The sequence below is a fragment of the Oncorhynchus mykiss genome, chromosome 11, assembly GCF_057628025.1.
Source record: "Oncorhynchus mykiss isolate SJ-2025 chromosome 11, ASM5762802v1, whole genome shotgun sequence".
In the NCBI taxonomy this organism is placed as follows: Eukaryota; Metazoa; Chordata; class Actinopteri; order Salmoniformes; family Salmonidae; genus Oncorhynchus; species Oncorhynchus mykiss.
In genome coordinates, this window is record NC_143032.1 from 53174659 (window position 1) to 53198222 (window position 23564).

The 23564-nt window shown below is 43.2% G+C and overlaps 1 protein-coding gene across 18 annotated transcripts; it reads right to left on the reverse strand.

Annotated features, from left to right (window-relative positions):
• Nucleotides 1-2: 2 nt before the first annotated feature.
• LOC110535883 (phosphatidylinositol 4-phosphate 5-kinase-like protein 1) lies at nucleotides 3-22011 on the reverse strand. Of its 18 annotated transcripts, XM_090190423.1 has the most exons (12): nucleotides 21722-22001; nucleotides 21399-21495; nucleotides 3748-3796; nucleotides 2912-3139; nucleotides 2646-2696; nucleotides 2362-2516; nucleotides 2131-2255; nucleotides 1567-1601; nucleotides 1424-1479; nucleotides 1234-1346; nucleotides 926-1088; nucleotides 3-715 (listed from the first exon to the last, which is right to left on the reverse strand). In XM_090190423.1, exons 4-12 carry the CDS (start codon nucleotides 3137-3139, stop codon nucleotides 277-279), a joined length of 1365 nt encoding a protein of 454 aa, XP_090046549.1. In that variant the 5' UTR covers nucleotides 3748-3796; nucleotides 21399-21495; nucleotides 21722-22001; the 3' UTR covers nucleotides 3-276. The 18 variants fall into 18 exon arrangements, with proteins under 18 accessions (XP_090046549.1, XP_090046550.1, XP_021476904.3 ...); XM_090190424.1 differs by lacking the exon at nucleotides 21399-21495 and having other exon boundaries at nucleotides 21722-22011; XM_021621229.3 differs by lacking the exon at nucleotides 21399-21495 and having other exon boundaries at nucleotides 3748-3813; nucleotides 21722-22003.
• Nucleotides 22012-23564: the final 1553 nt, after the last annotated feature.

Below are 23564 nucleotides of genomic sequence, written 5' to 3' on the forward strand. Positions count from 1 at the left end.
TGACAGGTTTTTATTATTGATTCTCTAGTCACGACTTATTCCAATACATTTTATACACATTCATACATGATTTTTGAGAAACCTGTCACATAATTGTTTGGGGGAAATATCACTAATGTAAAATTCCTCTAGATATATATATATATAAATAATAGGCTACCACTGCAACAGAAGCTATTTGGTGCCACCTACTGTTCATGCTGTTCACAAAACAAGTTTGATTATTCACTTGGACAGTCTCTTCTGTGTCTTTCAATGGGCTTCAGTGTCCCTGTTTTACTTGGTGTGGTCCTTCACCCACTGGCAGAACCTCTGGGAGTAGGTAGCTGGGCTGACAGTGGAGAAGGCTCTGCCAGGGAAGCGCAGACTCTTCCACAGGTTCTCCTGCCTTTTCTTCACACCGTACACAGTGAAAAAGTCTACAATACCCACAAAGTAGCGCAGCTTTGGTCCGTCTATGACATGCACAGAGTTTTTTAAATTAGGCAGCAGCCTACGGTGATGAGCTTGGAACTCCAGGAGTTCTGCTTCTGTACAGTTTACGGAGTGTAGGTTTATCTCCTGGAGGGGGATTCCACGGCCAGAGTGTTCCCCTGTATTCTGGATGTGGTCTGACCCACTGTCTATTGTATCTGATGCCAGTCGAGCAGAGTACCCCTCCAACAACGGAATAGTGGGGGGATCTTCCTCTGCAGGACTGTCTTGGTCCATGGACCTGCAAAGGAAAGACCATTCAAGAACTGAATAACAAAGAGATAACAATCAGCGTAAGAGAAAAATACCTGATTTGCAATTATCTTCTCACTATGTTACTTTACATTAGCTGCATGTCTGGAAGGTCCACAAAAGAAAACTAGTGTCACTTTTTTTTTTTTTTTTCATACTTTGTCATACAGTAGATTATTGTTCTCCACTGAACACTTACTTTACAGTGCGCATAGTCAGGTTACTAAAGGAGTGCTTCCTGTCCAGCTCATCTTGGTGCAAGGGTTGATGGGCCAGCAGGATACTGTAGTCAAGCACATTGAGGCTACGGAGGAAGGCCGAGTCTATTTCAACCTGATCCACAAGCCAGGAGCGCTGCTTATCTGTCAACACACGATAAATGTTGACTTCTTAGGGGAACGTATGGGGTTTTATCTTTCAATTGATAATAGACACAAGGAAAGAACACAATATTATTTTATCCATCCCCTCAGGTATTGACAGATATAGGACATACCAGACTCTTACCCAGAATGATGTGCTTTCCTTCAAAGTTGTTATCCTTCAGAATCTTAGTAACTGGGTTTCCCGTAGATGCAGGGTCAGTCCACCTACCCACCTCACATCCCTTGATGTCATATCTAAGAGGCAAAGCCAAAATTGACAACATTTTTTTATTTTTATCATCTTTCATAACTACAATACAAACAATGTTTACCTGGTATTAATCCTCTCGTCCGGGTAAAACACATTCTGCATCACAATGAAATACTTCTGAGGGAGAATGAGAGAAAAGTTACTTAGAGTAATAAAAAAACAACTGTGTTTGTGAAATTTTGTTTGAAGTTTCATCAAAATTACCTTTGTTTTATTTGGAATTTGAATGCTATAGAGCCCTGGAATAAGAAAATAAGAATATGAACATCTGACAAAGGTGGCAGTCGATCTCTCGTGATATTTAGTATTTTTTTAACCCCCTTTTCTCCCCAATTTTGATCTTGTCTCATTGCTGCAACTCCCCAACGGGCTCAGGAGGCAAAGGTTGAGTCATGCGTCCTCCGAAACATGATCAGCCAAACCTCGCTTCTTAACACCCACCTGCTTAACCCGGAAGCCAGCCGCACCAATGTGTCGGATGAAACACTGTTCAACTGATGACTGAGGTCCGCCTGCAGGCGCCCGGCCCGCCAAGAGGAGTCGCTAGAGCGCGATGAGCCAAATAAATCCCCCCACCCCCCGGCCAAACCCTCCCCTAACCCAGACGACGCTGGGCCAATTGTGCGCCGCCCTATGGGACTAAAGATCACGGCCGGGTTGTAATACAGCCTAAGATTGAACCTGGGTCTGTAGTGACGCCTCTAGCTGCACCACTCAGGAGGCCCTGTCATTTGATATTTTGATCTTAAGCTGTTAGACCTCTCTCACCCAGGAACCTGACCATCAGGGAGTGGGGGTATTTCTCCAAATGATCCATATATGCCTTCAGGTTGGATAGGAAAAACATAACCTCCCGCGTATTCTGTGTCTTTAGGAAGAACCTCTTGTCATTCCTAAGGAGGGGGGGGAAAAATGACATTTACTACACGTGCTACTATGTAGAGTTGACATAGATTAGATGTGTTGTGTGTACATGTATGAGGTTTATGATGTCCTCACGTGAGGAAGAAGTCAGCCTTGCTCTTGGAGTTGCTGATGAACTGTAGATAGCAGCCCTCTGAAGAGAGGGACCTCTGGTACTCCTCCTCTGTTATATCCAGGGACCGCCGCAGGCCGGCAAACACAGGCCCTGCAAATGTCTGCATCTCCAAGTCCTGCAGGGGGAGGCAACAGAGGACCATGGGTTCGAAACGGAAACGTGTCCCAAAAAACATTTACTCAAATAGGCAGTATGCTGTTGGGATTGGTTTAACATATTTGTTTGAATAGTGATTAAATAGCACCTTGTGGACTTGAGTCTCCGCCGATTTGTAATGTTCAGCAGAAAGTTTATCCTGATTGAAACAAGATCAACTCATTATAAAACCACAATGAAAGGTTTCTTGTCATATAAGTAACTAAGGGAAAGCTATATACAATGCAAGTACTGTATGTACAGTCATTTTCTCAGAGGTGGGTCAATGCCGTAAGTTCCAATAGTATAAAACTGTATTCTATGTGACAGTTGAAATAGTGTGTATATTGTTGTGCAGTCTATAGGTTTGCTCACAGGTACTGTTGTGTTGTTGCTGGTCTGTAGGACAGCATGCAGGCCCTCTTTCATAAGACAGGTGAGGCTGTATAAGTCATGTTCCTGGTTGGTCTTAAACACCCCTAGCATCCTCCATGTAAATGTAAATGTGATGTAAATGTAAATCCATCTTCTCCTCAGACCCCACCATCGCCTTCGCCTGGCTGTCCCAAAGTGACACAGGCGCAGACCGCTCCTCTTATCCATCTGACAATCACACACACCACAAACAACTCACAGTCACCAGAGGCTCACCAGGAGGGTACCACACACAGACTGTACACAGACAGACAGACAGACAAACACACACACACACACACACACACCTCTGGATCTACATTTTATAGCTAAAAATGTGCAGTTAAAACAATAAACAAAGAACACACCTGCCACTGTTTCCATAAGAAGCTGACAGGTGGGGTTGGAGAAATGTAACCACTCAAATTCATAGACAGATCTATAGATGCAAGGATTGACCTTCCATGATTTCTAAATTATAGTTTTAACCATGTTGAGGCTATAAAGTGTTTGTTTAGATGTACTTTGTTTACAAACATTGGAGTAAAACAAGCTTATATTTTGGGTTCTGATAGAGTTGTGACAGTCAAGTCCAAAAATGGATGTAGCAACTGCAGATTTCCGCTTATATATTTTTTTTTAAAGAAATGGGAATTACATATCATGTCAGAGACAACATAACATTAAAATAACAGTTGACCAACATAATTACATTCATTGATCGAATGTGAGAAGCTACTCAAGACATTGTTATTTGTTGTAACTGTCATGAAAGCTGACAACCACGTCGTTCTTACCTTTACCAGCCTACTTTCCTCGTGTTGTCCTTTATGCTTTGATGCCTTGCTGTACAAGGGAAGTATCTGGATTCAGTGAAAATCATTGGAGATATATTTTAAGCCTATGCTTTTACCATTTTCATATGCATGTGGATAGCATTTTGGACCGTAAAGATTAAAAACAAACACATTTTCATGACAGCGGTCGGCCTCCTTTTTCAGCCAAGAGTAGGCCAAGTGCCGCATACCATGGTAAGCGGGTTGGGCAATATATTCAGGGTGTGTTACACCTGGGCTGTATTTACTAGCGGGAAACCAAACAGCCAACAAAAGCGAACGGAACTGACCAATGACGCACATCATTGGTAGTGACCTACCTACATTTGCCCAATAGAAACTCTTGTTTTCTATGGAAAACGTTTTGTATTGGCAACTGTTTACTCAGGTGTGCACTAATGATTACACCCCTGCAGGCGTAAAACGTGTGTCGTAATTACTTGTGGTTTTTGAATCTGCCACTGCAGTTAAGTAGTAGAGTGCTACGTTATCGTCATCATGACAAAGGCCCGGATTCAGGAACTAAAACTGTACTGGTTGTGATTTTACTATGTTATTTATTTGACTTATGAATGTCTGATTTCTGTTTTTTTTTTTAAATGCTCCGTAAAGATTGGAATCTCGGGAACGCTGTCCATTCTTCGGCGCTTGTCCCAGAGATAGATAGAGGACTTGTATCAGGCAATTGTAGGCTACTAGCGTCTGTGACCGCTTGGGCAGCGCCCAGGGGGAATGAGTGCCCCCTCTCATTGAAGCAATGGAAGTTCAAGGCCTACCGCGATACTGCAAGCATTGTTAGTGTAAAACAGGATCCCCACTAGAGTGAATGGAAAAATCTTTGTGTAAATAAAAATGTTTTTAGAAGACAGTCATGGTACCAATAATTGCTTCTAATACACCAGATGTATGTCCTTGAACAGATTATTTTAAAATCGCACACAGAAGAAGGTAAGGATAATTTAGTTACTTATTGCAGCCTGCAGTACCCCGGTTTCCCTTCAATTTGAGTTACTCAATGAGATGGGGCAGCACTGACCAAGACTGCAACATGACTTCTTGGAGTAGCTCAAACTGTGTATTTTTATTTGACCTTTATTTAACTAGGCAAGTCAGTTAAGAACAAATTCTTATTTTCAACGACGGCCTAGGAACAGTGGGTTAATTGCCTTGTTCAGGGGCAGAACGACACATTTTTACCTTGTCAGCTTAGGGATTCGATCTTGCAACCTTTCGGTTACTATGTCTCCTTGAGATGCCATTTTAACCGACTTAATTTGGCTTCAATGTGCTATTGAGTATTCACATAGGAATTAATGTTGTCACGTGATCGATGGCTTTGTCTATTCATATATACAGTCATAGGTATTTAGGCTACCTCAATTTTAAAGTAGTCAGTTTTCTTCTTTTGTGTTTAAAAAAAATGTTAAGCTAATATTGGTTATTTGCTGCCACTTGTGTCATTCATTTATTGTGGCCACTCAATGGTGGTTATATAGGTTAAAGCCATTTACAAACCATAACACCCAATTTGAAGAAGAAGACAGTGCTCTGATCATTAGCTGATTGCTCCCAACCAATAGGATTCCCCACCCAGTTGACTACTTTAAAATGGTGGAAGACCTCTGGCAATGTCCATGCATAAACAGGTTATATCCATGATGAGTCCTCTATCTATCTCTATGGTATGTCCTCATTGAGATCTAACTAATTAGTATTCTAATCAAACCAAAGTTTATTGATCAAGTGCACACTACAGTAAAATGCTTTCTTGCTAATAATTCAGGGCCCCGTTTCCGATAGTGATTTATCCTAATATATATATATATATATAGATATTCGTTAGCGTTGCTACAAAATATGAATGAAAACTACTCCAATGGTGAAGAAGACATGAATCATGATGGTGTCTCTGACAAGTATTTTTCTGATTCTTAGCCTCAACCTGAACCTAAACCTCCTTGGCCTAACTGCAAAAAAGGCAGAACTGTGCGCACTGAGCAAGTGCTCACACCACCACCAAATGAAACCGTGAGACCGAAAAGAGGAAGGCACCTTTTGGAATAGAACAAGCCGATGAGAATTCTACAGGCTATTATCAGTAGAAAATGTCATCACTGAGGGAGCAGGCCCTACATCTCAAGTAAGAAACTAAATCAGCAACGCACTCAACAGCTGTCGTTGTTTAGGCTATGTGACATGGACATGCTCCAACTGATCATTGACTTTTTGACTGCTGTCATGTCAACACTTACATGTATAATGCCATTATTGCTTTTGTGATGATTTTCACTATTATCAAGCACACTTGGTGCTTGTAATGATGATTAGGCTACTGATGTTTTTGCAATTCAACCATGCATCTTGCTGACCGTGTATCTTGGTGGTTGAGGTATTTATTTTTATTTTGTTGTGTTAAAAATAAGCTTATACCGGGTTCAAACACCAATCCTTTCTGTTTCATAGTGGTAGCAAAGGCACTCCACTGAACCCTTTAATATATATACACTGCTCAAAAAAATAAAGGGAACACTTAAACAACACAATGTAACTCCAAGTCAATCACACTTCTGTGAAATCAAACTGTCCACTTAGGAAGCAACACTGATTGACAATACATTTCACATGCTGCTGTGCAAATAGAATAGACAACAGGTGGAAATTATAGGCAATTAGCAAGACACCCCCAATAAAGGAGTGGTTCTGCAGGTGGTGACCACAGACCACTTCTCAGTTCCTAAGCTTCCTGGCTGATGTTTTGGTCACTTTTGAATGCTGGCGGTGCTTTCACTCTAGTGGTAGCATGAGACGGAGTCTACAACCCACACAAGTGGCTCAGGTAGTGCAGCTCATCCAGGATGGCACATCAATGCGAGCTGTGGCAAGAAGTTTTGCTGTGTCTGTCAGCGTAGTGTCCAGAGCATGAAGGCGCTACCAGGAGACAGGCCAGTACATCAGGAGACGTGGAGGAGGCCGTAGGAGGGCAACAACCCAGCAGCAGAACCGCTACCTCCGCCTTTGTGCAAGGAGGAGCACTGCCAGAGCCCTGCAAAATGACCTCCAGCAGGCCACAAATGTGCATGTGTCTGCTCAAACGGTCAGAAACAGACTCCATGAGGGTGGTATGAGGGCCCGACGTCCACAGGTAGGGGTTGTGCTTACAGCCCAACACCATGCAGGACGTTTGGCATTTGCCAGAGAACACCAAGATTGGCAAATTCGCCACTGGCGCCCTGTGCTCTTCACAGATGAAAGCAGGTTCACACTGAGCACATGTGACAGACGTGACAGAGTCTGGAGACGCCGTGGAGAATGTTCTTCTGCCTGCAACATCCTCCAGCATGACCGGTTTGGCGGTGGGTCAGTCATGGTGTGGGGTGGCATTTCTTTGGGGGGCCGCACAGCCCTCAATGTGCTCGCCAGAGGTAGCCTGACTGCCATTAGGTACCGAGATGAGATTCTCAGACCCCTTGTGAGACCATATGCTGGTGCGGTTGGCCCTGGGTTCCTCCTAATGAAAGACAATGCTAGACCTCATGTGGCTGGAGTGTGTCAGCAGTTCCTGCAAGAGGAAGGCATTGATGCTATGGACTGGCCCGCCCGTTCCACAGACCTGAATCCAATTGAGCACATCTGGGACATCATGTCTCGCTCCATCCACCAACGCCACGTTGCACCACAGACTCTCCAGGAGTTGGCGGATGCTTTAGTCCAGGTCTGGGAGGAGATCCCTCAGGAGACCATCCGCCACCTTATCAGGAGCATGCCCAGGCATTGTAGGGAGGTCATACAGGCACGTGGAGGCCACACACACTACTGAGACTCATTTTGACTTGTTTTAAGGACATTACATCAAAGTTGGATCAGCCTGCAGTGTGGTTTTCCACTTTCATTTTGAGTGTGACTCCAAATCCAGACCTCCATGGGTTGATAAATTTGATTTCCATTGATCATTTTTATGTGATTTTGTTGTCAACACATTCAACTATGTAAAGAAAAAAGTATTTAATAAGAATATTTCATTCATTCAGATCTAGGATGTGTTATTTTAGTGTTCCCTTTATTTATTTGAGCAGTGTATATATATATATATATATATATATATATATATATATATCCACATAGGAGATTTGTTCTGGCAATGGCCCTGCATATGGCAGTGAAAACTGTAGCACTACCCCCCTGGGCTGGGGTGGCCACTGTACAGGGGATCATAGTGTTGAGTTGAGGGTATACCCAAGCATAGATCGGTAGAGGGTTGGTGTTTCTGAACAGGGCAAATAATGGATTGATATCCAGGGAGAAGGAAGTAATTAGGTGGGGTCATTTGGCTGGTGGAGTATGCTCAGTTTGCCTGGGATATGCCCTGCCCAAGGTATGTGAAGGACCAGGAAATAAAAGGCCTGCAGTCATGACTGGTGTAGAAAGAGGCGTGGCCTATGGGATAGACAGGAATTTATGAGGCCCAATAAAGGTGATGGATCACATATTCTGTCATTATTGCCACCTCCAGTTTCTTCTAGGGCTTAGGTTGTGAGTATGCTGTTCATTAACTACAGCTCAATGTTCGACACCATAGTGCCTACAAAGCTCACCTCTAAGCTAAGGACCCTGGGATGAAACACCTCTCTCTGCAACTGGATCCTCAGGGGTGCATGCTTAGTCCCCTTGTGTAATCCCTGTTCACCCACGACTGAGTGACCAAGCACGACTCCAACACCATCATTACGTTTCTGATGACACAACAGTGTTAGGCCTGATCACCGACAATGATGAGACAGCCTATAGGGAGGTCAGAGACCTAGCAGTGTGGTGCCAGGACAACAATCTCTTCCTCAACGTGATCAAGACAAAGGAGATTATCGTGGACTACAGGAAAAGGAGGACCGAACACGTCCCCATTCACATCGATGGGGCTGTAGTGGAGCAGGTCGAGAGTTTCAAGTTCCTTGGTGTCCACATCACCAACAAACTTTCATGGTCTAAACACACCAAGAAAGTCATGAAGAGGGCACGACAACACCTTTTCAACCCTCAGGAGACTGAAAAAATTTGGCATGGGTCCCCAGATCCTCAAAAAGTTCTACAGCTGCACCATCGAGAGTATCCCGACTGCCTGGTATGGCAACTGCTCGGGCATCCGACCGCAAGGCGCTACAGAGGGTAGTGTGTAAAGTCCGCATCACTGGGGCTAAGCTTCCTGCCATCCAGGACCTATAAACTAGGCGGTGTCAGAGGAAGGCCCAAAACATTGTCAAAGACTCCAGTCACCCAAGACATAGACTGCTGAACAATTAATCAAATGCCCACCCCCCCTTGGTTTTTACTTTTTACACTGCTGCTACTCACTGTTTATTATCTATGCATAGTCACTTTAACATAGCCTACATGTGAAAATTACCTCAACTAACCTGTACCCCCCGCACATTGACTCGGTACCGGTACCACCTGTATATAGCCTCATTATTATTATTTGATTGTGTTACTTTATTCCATCACTCTCCTTCTTGGTCAAATAGCCCTTACACAGCCTGGAGGTGTGTTGGGTCATTGTCCTGTTGAAAAACAAATGATAGTCCCACTAAGCACAAACATAATGGGTTGCGTATCGCTGCAGAATGCTATGGTAGCCATGCTGTTTAAGTGTGCATTGAACTCTAAAAAAAAATAACCGACAGTGTCACCAGCCAAGCACAATCACACCTCGTCCTCCATGGGAACCACACATGCGTAGATCATCTGTTCACCTACTCTGCGTCTCACAAAGCCATGGCGGTTGGAACCAAAAATCTCAAATTTGGACTCATCACACCAAAGGACCAATTTCCACCGGTCTAATGTCCATTGCTTGTGTTTTTTGGCCCAAGCAAGTCTCTTCTTCTTATTGGTGTCCTTTAGTTGTGGTTGCTTTGCAGCAATTTGACCATGAAGGCCTGATTCACGCAGTCTTCTCTGAACAGTTGATGTTGAGATTTGTCTGTTACTTGAACTCTATGAAGCATTTATTTGGGCTGCAATCTGAGGTGCAGTTAACTCTAATGAACTTATCCTCTGCAGCAGAGGTAACTCTGGGTCTTTCTTTCCTGTGACAGAGACAGTTTCATCATAGCACTTGATGGTTTTTGCGACTGCATTTGAAGAAACTTTCAAAGTTCTTGATATTTTCCAGATTGACTGACCTTCATGTCTTAAAGTAATGATGGACTGTCGTTTCTCATGAAGCTGGTTGAGAGAATGCCAAGAGTGTGCAAAGCGGTCATCAAGGCAAAGGGTGGCTATTTGAACAATCTCAAATAAACAAATCAAAATATTTAATAACACTTTTTTGATTACTACATGATTCCATATCTGCTATTTCATAGTTTTGATGTTTTCACTATTATTCTACAAAGTAGAAAATCGTAAAAATAAAGAAAAACCCTTGAACGAGTAGGTGTGTCCAAACTTTTGACTGGTGCTGTATATTTTTTTCACTTTAGTTTATTTAGTAAATATTTTCTATTTTCTTAAAACTGCATTGTTGGTTAATTAAAGGCTTGTAAGGAATATTTGACGTTAAGGTCTACACCTGTTGTATTCGGCGCATGTGACAAATAACATTTGATTTGATGATCTAGACGGGAATTTATGAGGCCCGGTAAAGGTGATGGATCATATATTGTCATTATTGCCACCTCCAGTTTCTTCTAGGGCTTAGGTTGTACACCCAGTGGGTAGGACGGGGTGGAAATGGAGAAAGGACCCCAGGACTGCTCCTGTCAGTGGGATGAGGCCCAGCTGGGGAGATGTGAAGAATGCAGTGATCTAAAAAGGGCAGGCCTGCTAATGTCAGCCGAGTTGGCTGATGTTTACCAGGTTAGGAAATTTACCAGACTCCTACCGAGTGTATCTCAGTGGGCCAGGCCACGTCAGAACGGAGTGCCTGAACCCCTGTGCCCAGGGAGGGGACACCTAAATATGGGTCACACAATTAACCGACTGGATAGAGGCCATCGATGGCTGCTGGCCAGCAGTGAGAAATGTGTTCAACGTAAACCAGGTCCTCTTGGGTTGGGAAAGGCCTGAGACCCAGTTCAGCGTGTATCGGCCGGAAGGTGCTTTGGAGGAGTTTAGCCTGCTCCCCGTGGCTAATAAAGATATGGCTAAGGGTTGGACAGTCCTATGGAAATTTTACCATTGGAACCAGTTGATAAATTAAATAATGAAGGACTCTCGAATCTCATTGGAGGAAACGGGAATTCAAATTCCGGATGAGGAAGGGAAAAATAGTAGTAGGCTGCGCTAAGTCCTTACCAAATTAGATGGTTGAGGGAGTAGAGAAACCCGAATAAGGTGCAAGGAAGCGATTCTGACGGCAGTCGCCAAGGAAACAAGACAGGGTGTGCTGCAGGTCCCTGGGAGTCAGGCGGACAGAGCGCCTGGTCCACTGGCAGAAAAAGAGCCTGCGCAGCTGTGGGAGAAGCTTAGGATGGTCTATGTGGCGTTAACGAGTCTCGGCTCTCTTTTGATAGAAGTGAGATTGGTAGGGCCAGGAGCTGGAACTGATCTGGTAAAAAAGGACGCCGCCGGGCGGACACTCAGAAATGGCAAGAATGGAGGTAAAGGGAAGATGGAGCTTCCCTACCATCTGGAGGAAAGCCAAGCAGGAAGTGGTGTAAATGAGAGTACAAAATGAGCATTATCATGCTGTTCAGGGCTCTGCTCATGGTAAACCTGTACATCATAGGGGCGCATGGTTGGCCAGCTGCTGTAGACAACTTAATGGAACGGAGTATATACTTGTGTTTGAAACATACACACTACCAATGATACAGTATGTGGGTGGGGACAATGCCGGGGCCCCGGAGATGGTAGCTGTTTATTCAGACACTGGAATGTGAGCAAAAAGTGGATTGGGTTCAACAAAGTAGTGGGGAAGGAGTTGAACAGAACGGTTGACAACTGTACCCAGGGCTGGATAATTAGGTCACTGATGGCAACCTGAATCATAAGACTGGCTTCCGAATTTTGGATGTGAACTGGGACCGTAGATATTTGTATTTGGTCACGTGTCATGGTCCGAACTGGAGGACAGATCTATTCAGGTGAACTGGATTAGAGAAATGGGAGGACCACCTCGTCAGTATGCTGACTGATGTATTAAGAACCCCAGGGGAGATCACGACACACCGCTCTGGGAAAGAGAGTGTGTGGAAACAGTGGATCAGGGTGGAGGTCGGAATGCATTGTGAGCATACACCAAGATAGCCAGTTCTGGGGAGAACTAGAGTTGACATGCCCCGGGTCAAGAGACGCCACCTCGGCTGTCAGGCCTGAGGGAGACCCAAGGTCACAGGCCCATAGGCAGGTTAGTAAATACCTCAGGCTCTATAGATACTATGAACAGTGTGTGACAAAGATACTGGACATGGACCCAGGCTCATGCGTGGATGGGAGGTCATGTCCAAAGTTATGACTCGGGTAGTGGCTCATGTGTAAAATGTCCCTGCTGCAGTATAACTGAGGTAGGGGTCGATAGAGAGATTAATGAAAACTTGCCTTGGGTATGGAAGAGGCCTGTTACACTGTACACATTAGGTGTGAACGACCCCCTGGAGAGGTGGGAATAGAAATGTGCGTACAGTCCCAACCTACCTCGGGGGATTTGGAGGGGGTGAATCGAACTCACTTTGCAGAACTGGATAAGTGTGTGAGTAAGGCAAGGACTTCACCTTGGATGGAGACAGGAAGTCTTGGGGAACTTCTAGGTGCTCTTTACACCAGGTGGAGCCTGGGAGAAGGGATTATGGTGATATAATTGCACAAGGCAACGAGGATCGGGCACGGTGTGCTGAAATCGTATACCCAGGTGTTTGCCATTGATAAGGCTTGTATATGGTGCGGTCTGCAAACCAGGGAGGTGCTGATCTATGTGAAACCATGCCTGATTAAACTGGATTGGAAAAACAATTACTGGATAGATACCAGTATCTGGCCATGGTTTATTCAGCAGGAGACACATGGGACACCCAAGTGATTAAGGTACCCTATGCTCTGAGGGTAGGACCATCCCCCTGAGTGTTAACTAAGGAGAAGGATGTGACCGTTATAGCATGAGCCAGGGTCAAGCTGAATTGTTTCAGTCTAAAGGGAAACTTGTAAAACAAAAACAAAAAAAAGGGCACCTGAGGAAACCAGGTGGAAGAGATTAGCCGGTGGAGGTAGGGTTTAAATGGTAATAAGGAAACTTTCAGCCACCACTATGTGAGTGGAGGTCTGATTGGTCAGACGTTCACACAGGAATGGATGAATGAGTGGCTGAATAGCTGGGTCTGGGAGGTTAGGCGAAAATGGAGATATAAGCACCCGGCTTTACACGTTGCAAACCCCCTGCTCCATGGCCACCGAGTTCACCAGTGGAGACAGGAACTATGTGACGGTAGGGTGCTGGAAAGGCTGGACTGGGTTGGTTCTAACAGGATTTACACTAATGCTACCTGTGAAGAAGCGAGGGCCTGCACTGTATCGTTAGAGATATGGGGCATGTCGTACTGGGGGTTTTACTAGGATGACCTATTTTACTAGGTTGGCGGATTTGGTTGGGAGCGTCCTGGAGGTACCCCTGTGGTTGGTTTATGGTTTACCTATTGGGGAGAAACCCATTGAAACCAGGTAGGGAGAAGTACTATAAATGGGGGGCCTTAATTGCTTGGCAAGCTATGGATGCTGGGGTGGAGTTGTTTGGTGCCCTGAGGCCACTATTGTGGGTACTAGAGGCATTTAGATTTTCTTATTTAAACTTTATCTAACTAGGCAAAGTCAGTTAAGAAGAAATTCTTATTTACAATGACAGCCTACCAAAAGGCAAAAGACCTCCTGCGGGGGTAGGGGTGCACTTAGGACTATACCTGTTGGTGTGTGTGTGAATATGGGCAACAATAATGTGCAGCAACAGGGCATAGTAGGAACGTCACGCAAGGATGGAATGTGCTGTGGAGAGGAGCCTACCTCCCGGTCCCTGAGGGAGCTCGAGGGGTAAGGTTGGGATATATTCATGAGGGGATGGTAAAGGCCAGGTGGGAGCAGAATCCGTACTATTCACTTGGCGGATGGAAAGGTTTTCTACCAGAAGAGAGAGTTAATCCATGGAGCGGGTGTCGTGACCTGGGAGTTGGATGTAGGTCTCCCTCCTGCCTTCAATACAGCTCTTTTGGGTCGGAGGGAACAGGAGGCTAAAAAGACGTTCTTCTTTTCACAACAAGTTCACAACAGGAAGGGCAAGGCCGAGTCAGCATGCTTACTGTCGTCGTCAGCAACTTTGCCAATTAGGCCAGCATCAGCCGAGCCAAAGGTAGAGCCGGGGGAATTACCAGAACGAGAGGCAGAGGGAAGTGTGATGAAACATGAACTTCCACAAACCCCTTCTTTGACGTCCTTCTGCTAGATGACAAGTAACAAGGGCTGGGAGTTTGGGGAGGGGGAGTCCAGTATGGACCAGATGTAACCGGTTTTAAGGGGGTGATTGAATAAGGGGAAATTATAGTATTGTATGAATCTGATGTAACCAGTTTTGAAGGAGGAGTTGTGTCGGGAGAATATGACAGTATGTCAGTCATGGTTTAAGGCAGTATTCACCAACCGGTCAATCGCCAAGGCATTTCTAGTCGAGTGCCAAACATTTCTGCAAAAAAACAACGATAAGCCTTGCATACCAATTTTTTTTAAATTAGTCTTTCGCACGGGGTAGGCGCCGTGTTCCCATTTTCAACCATTTCATATGTCTGAAGGTACAACTGCCTTCCCGGCAGGCCCGGGGGGAGCAAATCAAGTGCACTATAGGCCTACCACTGACCAATCAGATGATTCATATTACCGCGTCTGCAGTAACGCAGCAGGCGTAAAAAAAAACTTCAGCAAAGTTGACACTGTGAGGTTTTAAAACCAGAGATTGTCATTGAAAACAGCAAAGACCTGCTGTTTTTATGAGTGAGTTCATGTTTAAGTTTTTACTCAGCACTGTCAACACTTTCTATTCAAAATGTGCGTTCTCCCTACTTCCGCACACGCTACAATCAGCACTGCAGCGGCAATGAATGAGTAGGAAAGTGTATCTATAGGCTTGCGTTGCTATTATTAGCGGCTTGAGTATTTTTTTTTTTTTATATCTAGGAATATTTCACTTTCTCTGGTCATAGGCCGTAACATGAATTTGTGCATGAGGTAGAACTAAAGCAGTGCAACTCGAGTTTCACCAGCAGCTGGAAGCCGGTGTACCTTTTTGGTCAGTGTCAGCGGAGGGAAGGGAGAGCAGAGGGAGAGAGGTGGAACCAGTCTGCTGCCCTCTCCCTCCGCTGAGACTGACCATCAGATGCAGGCTCCATCAGCCCAGTAAAGTAAAAAAAAAAAAAATTCAAATATATTCTCACTCAGCTGTGCCTCACAAGTAATACAACAACTGATCTATTGCCAGTGTGATCATATAGCCTACCTCAAATCCTGATCATGTTTTTATGGTCTGAGAAGAACAACAATGCATTGGGAGGGCAATTCAAGCAAAGTCAATATACTGTGATAATGTTTTGGGCCTATAGCCTACTACACAAACGTCATTACTACAGTACTGTTTTTAATAGGTTAATGTTTTAGGTCATGTAAAATAAATTAGAGATTATATTTTTGGAGATAATTAGAGTCATTGGAAAGGGCTTTCCTTTAATGGAAAGACTGGGGCCACTGACCTGAAATAGACCTGAGTCTCCTCTTTCTTGCTACTGATGGGGTCCGTGTTTGGTGTGTGTATAGAAATGTCTATACCTCTTCGTATTGGTGACTATACCTCTTTCGGTGAGTAACTCCAGATCCACAAGTGAAGGGTTTGTGACGCCACCCGTGGGTGTAAAACTAATATTTATTTAATGTAAATTGCCGAGCTGAGAAAGTATACACACCACTCGAATTCTCCTGGTATTATATTCCTAGGAGAGCCTGATGAACTATGGGTCACCCAACCCCTGATCTAGACGTGTCGCTGAGTGGTTTTTAATAAAGGTTACTACCACCCCAGCCGTCGGCAGCCGAGTTGGAAGCCCGTGTCGCGGTTGGTATCAGCAGGTCTCTAGGATCGGGTATGGGCTGGAACACCAACACCCGTTGGTAATAAACATGAAGCAGGAATCATTTACGCTAGCTCATTAATCTCAAGGAGAGACTTGAGTCGGGCAAGACAGTGGCGAAGATATTACCGTGTCTCTCTCCAGAATGCGCTAAACTGTCTCACACCAATTCTTGCGCATGCATTGTTTTATTGTGTTAATTGTTTGTCCTTTGTTTATTTTTATCATTTCCCAATTGCATATGTCACTAGTAAAACATTTACCATTAATTTGGTTACATTCATTTCTGTTAATGCATAGATTAATTAGGTCATTTACCGTTCTTATTCTCAGAGTGGAAACATTGTTTGCACAGTTCACAACCTGCTACTCTTTCTTGTGGGAAACAGTTAGTGATTTATTTCATACCATCATTTACGAGCCTTTTCAATTTCGACATTGTATTTTGTTTGGAGCGCTCCACGTGAGCAATGAGCATGTGTCTGGTTTCTCTGTCCTCTTAATGTGAAGGGAGCTCGCGCACCTGAGCAGGCACAGAAGTAGACCAACTGGCCTGCTGTGCGCAAAAGTAGGAACGTGCCCATTTGGGGATGTCTGATTTCTGATTGTCTTAACTCACCACCACTAATCAGCGGAGCTTCTCATTTTTTTATACCTCACACAGTAAGTCAAGTCTTTTTTTATGACATCCATTGTGGATAGTTCCTCATATTATTTGAAAAATCCTGATTATCACCAGGCCTCGTTGTGAAAGAGCAAACTGTCATGCTCTTGGGATACTATATATCCAGTGGAAACGTCATAAAATACCTGAACACATTTCCCTTTGCACAAAAACAGCTGTGTCTGTCCCGAGCTCACAGGTGCAGGAAACTCTGGGGGCCCGGAATAGGCTAGTTGATACAATGTGGTAAATTTGCTAGTAATTTGCTAGTAAAAGCTTCCGGCCAGACCTTCATATATACAGTCATTGGGTGGACACAGTTGATTGATTTGATACAATGTTGCACTTCACTAACGATAGCTCAAATCGAGACAAATAGAAAGGGAGGCAGGCAGATGGAGTAGAGACATGAATGCAATTGAAAGAACCAGCATTTTCATCAGGATATATATATATATTTTTGTCATCTTTATGTATTTAGCCACCAATGGCTTACAGTGAATCAATGTGTCCATACGGAAAAGGCTGTTCCTCTCGCATTAGTGGAATTTTTACTTTTAGACTATTATAATTTTAAAATCCAATTTGTGTTATTAACCACATGACAATAATTCTGAGAAATTAAAATGTTATTATTGAAATTAAACTGTTCCACGAAAATGTGCACGTGAAAATCAAAACTGGCACGCAGATCGGTCGTTAAATGGTTGGATAAATTGTAAGCTTCTCCCAATTTGAAACTCACAAACTTGAAACTCACTCGCTGCCTAGGAATAGAGCGTTGTGAACAGAGTGCACATGTATTTGTACTGCATAATTACAAAGGGTGTGTCTGTGAGAGAGAGAGATAAAGTGGAGTTGTAACTAAGATTGTTCCTATTAAAACTGAGCACAAATGGACAGCTACTCGCTGGGCCACGGCCAGAACTGTGTCTCTTGGTAGACTAGTAGGTTAGTACGCCTACGTGTTTGACATGGGCAGGAGCAGGCCTTCGAACCAAGGGCGAGAGAATGCCATGATCCTTATTTGATATTGTTCCCATTCTCTTTTCGCCAAGTTTAGAATGGTAAACTAATAGAAAATATAAGTGGAAAATTATTGCTCCAGATCACTTGATCTCCACCACAAGGGGGAGAGAAGAGAGGAGGGAGAGAGAGAGCGAGAGACCCGACTTAACTCAAACTAAACTGTCTATTTTACAGCAGAGTGTACGGGAGAGCTCTGCATGCAGAATTGGGACCATACAGTGCTTTCGGAAGGTATTAGCCTTATTCTAAAATGGATTAAATAAAACAATTTCCTCAACAATCTACACACAACAAAAAAAAAGCAGGTTTAGACATTTTTGCAAATGTATTAAAAACCAAAAAACAGAAATACCTTTTTTACATAAGTATTCAGACCCTTTGCTGACACTGTTGTTTCCATTGATCATCCTTGAGATGTTTCTAGAACTTGGAGTCCACCTGTGGTCAATTCAATTAATTGGACATGATTTGGAAAGGCACACACCTGTCTATATAAGGTCCCACAAGTGATAGTGCATGTCAGAGCAAAAACCAAGCCATGAGGTCGAAGGAATTGTTCGTAAAGCTCTGAGACAGGATTATGTTGAGGCACAGATCTGGGGAAGGGTACTCAAGTATTTCTGCAGCATTGAAAGTCCAAGAACACAGTGGCTTCCAGAATTTTTAAATGGAAGATGTTTGGAACCACCAAGACTCTTCCTAGAGCTGGCGATCAGGGCTAAACTGAGCAATCGGGGGAGAAGAACCTTGGTCAGGGAGATGACCAAGAACCCGATGGTCACTCTCACAGAGCTTTAGAGTTCCTATGTGGAGATGGGAGAACCTTCCAGAAGGACAACCATCTCTTCAGCAGTCCACCAATCAGGCCTTTATGGTAGAATGGCCAGGCCGAAGCCACTCCTCAGTAAAAGGCACATGACAGCCCTCTTGGAGTTTGCCAAAAGGCACCTAAAGATTCTCAGACCATGAGAAACAAGATTCCCTGGTCTGATGAAACCAAGATTGAACTCTTTGGCCTGAATGCCAAGACAACACAGGAGTGGCTTCAGGACAAGTTTCTGAATGTTCTTGAGTGGCCCAGCCAGAGCCCAGACTTGAACCCAATTGAACATCTCTGAAGAGACCTGAAAATAGCTGTGTAGCTACGCTCCCCATCCAACCTGACAGAGTTGGAGAGGATCTGCAGAGAAGAATAGGAGACACCCCCAAAATACAGGTGTGCCAAGCTTGTAGCGTCATACCCAAGAAGACTCGAGGTTGCAATCGCTGCCAAAGGTGCTTCAACAAAGTACTAAGTAAAGGGTCTGAATACTTATGTAAATATTATATTTAATTATTTATTTATTTATAAATGAGCAAAAATGTCCAATCAAGTTTTTTGGGGGGGAACTACACATTAGTTAATTATTTGCAGTTTTAACATCTCACCATCCTGAGTGCCACAGCGGTCAAAGGCACTGCATCTCAGTGCTAGAGGCATCACTACGGACCCTGGTTCGATTCCAGGCTGTATCAAAACCGGCCGGGATTGGGAGTCCCGTAGGGTGGCGCATAATTGGCCCAGCGTCGTCCGGGTTAGCGTTTGGCTGGGGTAGGCTGTCATTGTAAATGAGAATAAATATAAACTACCAGATGGTCCTGTAGCACCCCCCAGCATCCCTACTTCCCATGGCTATCACAACTATCATGGGTTGCTAATATGACTACTATAATACCTTTTGGCTGCTAGACAATGAAATAAAGTTGATTTGAAAACCAATAGAACAGGAGGGCTATATGAGTCTTTATAAAATAATTGCATCCACATTTCTACGGTGGTATTTTGGCTATAGGGTACTTTGAAGCAAGCTTAGACATGCTTCATTATATGGTTTCAAACAATTAAGCAACAGGAAAAATATAGTGATACTAATAGCCCTAACCATCTTCTGGTAGTTTTTTTTAGAAAGCCTTTTCTTCTCAATTAAATGGTAATGCTACAAAGTAGCCTACGCCTACCTGGAAGACGGATATCATGATTATTTGCATCAATCCAGTGGCCAATTGTTTTGCAAACTCCACCTCATGTGCACTGCAGAAACACAGCTGACCAAACAACAGTGCCAGTTGAATTAAAGGGTAACTACACTCAAAATCTACATTTCTTAGATTTTTCCCAGACCTCAAAAGGGTCTCTTGATGTGTTTAAGTATTGTTGTGGACTTAGAACATCCCATGTTGATGTTAAGAAAGTGTGATTTTGAGGGCGAAAACCAGAATATATATATATATATATTTTTTTTTGCTAGCTGGCTTGCTATTGCAAGCTAATTTGTCCTGGGTTATAAACTTTGGGTTAATTATTTTACCTGAAATGCACAAGGTTCACTACTCCAACAATTAATCCACAGATAAAAGGGTAAACTGAGTTTGTTTCTAGTAATGTCTCCTCCTTCAGGATTCTTCTTCTTCTTTGGACTTTATATGTCACCCAGTAAAATACTACTTGAGTAAAAGTCTAAAAATATTTGTTTTTAAGTATACTTAAGTATCAAAGTAAATGTAATTGCTAAAAAGTACTTAAGTATAAATAATTTCAAATTCCGAATATTAAGCAAACCAGATGGCACCATTTTCTTGTTTATTTACGGATAGCCAGGGGCACACTCCACTCCAACACTCAGACATAATTTACAAACAAAGCATTTGTATTTAGAGAGTCATCCAGATCTATAATAGTGAGCACTTTGAATACAATGTTGTTTGAGATGACAACGAATTAAAATGCCAGGGAGGAGTTATTATGACAGGTTAGGAACTAAAGTATTGATAAGTGTTTCCTAGGGGACCCTATAAGCTGTGGCTACTTCATGTAGCTAACATATTCTTGCTTTGCATTTGCCTCTTTGATTTAGAAGATATTGTTGCACAAACAAGATGCTGATTTAGGTCTACACCATCACTGGTATTATCAGGCTGCATTAGCTAGCAACGTTTGCGCGTACCCAGTACATTTATTAGCTAGCTAGTATTAGCGGCTAACAATTAGCATCTCACAAGATTTAGGGCAACTTGCTAAGAAAAGACAAACTAGCTGTTTGCTGATGTAAGAAACACAAACTAATAGTGTCATTATAGAACGTTTGTGGATTTATATTAAGAAGCAAAGTGAAAACAGCATTGTTATCAACATTGTTCCATGTGCTGCATTGACCATGGAAACCGAACGAAAGGGTCTCATGGTTGAGGAACGTCAAATGTGCTCCTTGAGTGACAGGGGGCGTGGCTAGATCTATGTGGCAAGTGGCGCTGAGAGAAATGACTCAAGTAGCGAAGTAAACTTAAAAAATGAACATTACACATGTCATATCACATTTAACAAACCAAACATTCAAATACTGGTATAGATGGTAAAGTAAAAACCCCAAAAAGTCCCTGCTTCAATACCGGTATATCATAAAATGGTGAGGGAGGATTTTTGTTTTTCATGAGCATGGCCCTATTTCTATTACAGCATGTTGGATGACTCTTATTCTTATTCCATTCACCCAGTTCAATGTAACAGCGATAAGTTTAGGCTACAACCTAGCCTCTGAATGAAAGTTTACAACATAAGTGCACACAGTTCGAGAGACAAATTTGAGGTGAAAGACAACGACATTCAGTATGGCCTTGCACACTCTTGCCTGCATCTAGCAGATATAGGGGGGAATCATTAGTCCAACAGTTGCAAACAGGAGTTTCTATTAGACAAATTCAGGTATGTTTATCCACGTTTTGTTCCGTTTGCTTCCTTTTAAGAAACTTCTTCAACAGAATCGCACCCCTGATCACAAGTAAACACAGCTCACTTTCATAGCAGCCACATTGTATTCCTTCTCGCATCCATGAACTCTCCTCCTCTCACCTCTTCCCTTCGATTGTGGTCTTCAATGCTCAACACATCAGCTGTATGTGATCAGGCGAAATAACCTTTCCAAACCAAACTGCCACACACAGCCTACAGCATTGTCACCATTTTAGCTAAAGTAACTTCATAGTCAGAGTAGCTAATAGAACTAACGTTAACACTTTAGTAAACTGCTACAATCATGCAGTAACATCAGTGCATAGTCAGTAAGCAGTTACACCGGCGGGTCCCGGTGGCAATAAATTAGTAATACCAAAAGCTTACCTTGACTTGGAAGAGTTCCAGTGTTGTGTTGGAAAGTCATAGCCAGCTAGCTAAAATAGCATCCCTCTGTTTGAGCAGGGTGTTTCAGTAGGCTAAACTAGTTAGTTGCATTTGCTAGCTAAGTAAGTGAAACTGAAAGTGACATTTTTTTTCTCTCTCTCTCTCTCTCTATTTGTCTCTTGCTTCTCCTTCATTTTGGAAGAAATTAATTTGTTCAAAACTGTTAAACTATTCTTTCTCTCTCTGAGTCAACTACTGACCACATTTTATACACTGCAGTGTTAGAAGATAGCTGTAGTTTATGCTTTAAGTACTAGATTAATTCTCTGATCCTTTGATTGGGTGGACAAAATGTCAGTTCATGCTGCATGAGCTCTGATAGGCTACACCATAATGCTACCCTACAGTGCTGTTGACCTTCTTTGCATAATAGTGTGTTTTAATCAGTTATTTGTTGACATGATTATATTTAGTGTTGTTTTATCTAAAAGTATATCTTTCTAAATGTTTTACAATAAATAAAATACTGAAATCCACTGCGAAGGATAGTCCTCCCCTTCCTCCTCAGAGGAGCCAACACCGCTGTACACCAAGTCAGAATCGTAGGATAAACAAAGGGGGCATATCAAATCAAATAAAAATGTATTTGTCACTTGCGCTGAATACAACTGTGAAATGCTTACTTCCAAGCCCTTAACCAACAATGCAGTTTTAAGAAAAATAAGAGTTAAGAAAATATTTACTAAATAAACTAAAGTAAAAAAAATAAAAAAGTGCAACAATAAAATAACAATAACAAGGCTATATACAGTGGGGCAAAAAAGTATTTAGTCAGCCACCAATTGTGCAAGTTCTCCCACTTAAAAAGATGAGAGGCCTGTCATTTATCATAGGTACACTTCAACTATGACAGACAAAATGAGAAAAAAAATCCAGAAAATCACATTGTAGGACTTTTTATGAATTTATTTGCAAATTATGGTGGAAAATAAGTATCTAGTCCCATCTAGGTGTTTATGTATGTCCATGGTTGACTAGATTGGTTCTCAATTAGAGGCAGCTGTTTATCGTTGTCTCTGATTGGGAACCATATTTAGGCAGCCATCTTCTTTGGGTATTTTGTGGGTTATTGTCTATGTCTAGTTGCCTGTGTCTGCACTGTTTGTAGTATAGCGTCACGTTCGTTTGTTGTTTTGTAAGTTTGTTTTAGTGTTCTTTCTTCATTAAATATAGAACATGTATTCATATCACGCTGCGCCTTGGTCTCCTCCATTCGACTAATGTGACAGAATAACACACCATAAAAGGACCAAGCAGCGTGGTAAAAGGCAGCAGCAGCGATCGCAGGACTCATGGACTTGGGAGGAAATTCTGGACGGCGGAGGACCCTGGGCACAACCATGGGAATATCGCCGCCCCAAGGCAGAGCTGGAGTCAGCGGAAACAGAGAGGCGCCGGTATGAGGAGGCAGCACGGCAGCGCGGCTGGAAGCCCGAGAGGCAGCCCCAAAAATGTATTGGGGGGTGGCACTTGGAGCAGTCGGCAAAGTTGAGGGTTGTGTCTGAGATTGTTGAGGAGTTATTGGACAGATTGGAGGAGAGTGAACCGAGGGGAGATTATGAGACATTCGAGGAGTTGTTGACGAAATTGGAGGAGAGTGAAGAGAGAGAGATGGTGGTTTAGCGTAGTATGCACGGCTTTTGCCCTGAGTGTGTTAGCTGTCCGATGCCACCTGTGTCAGTTCCTCGTACTCAGCCTGAGACTTGTGTTAAAGTTCCGGAAGATTTGATGTCGGCTATACACACCAGGTCTCCAGTACACCTTCACAACCCGGTGTGTCATG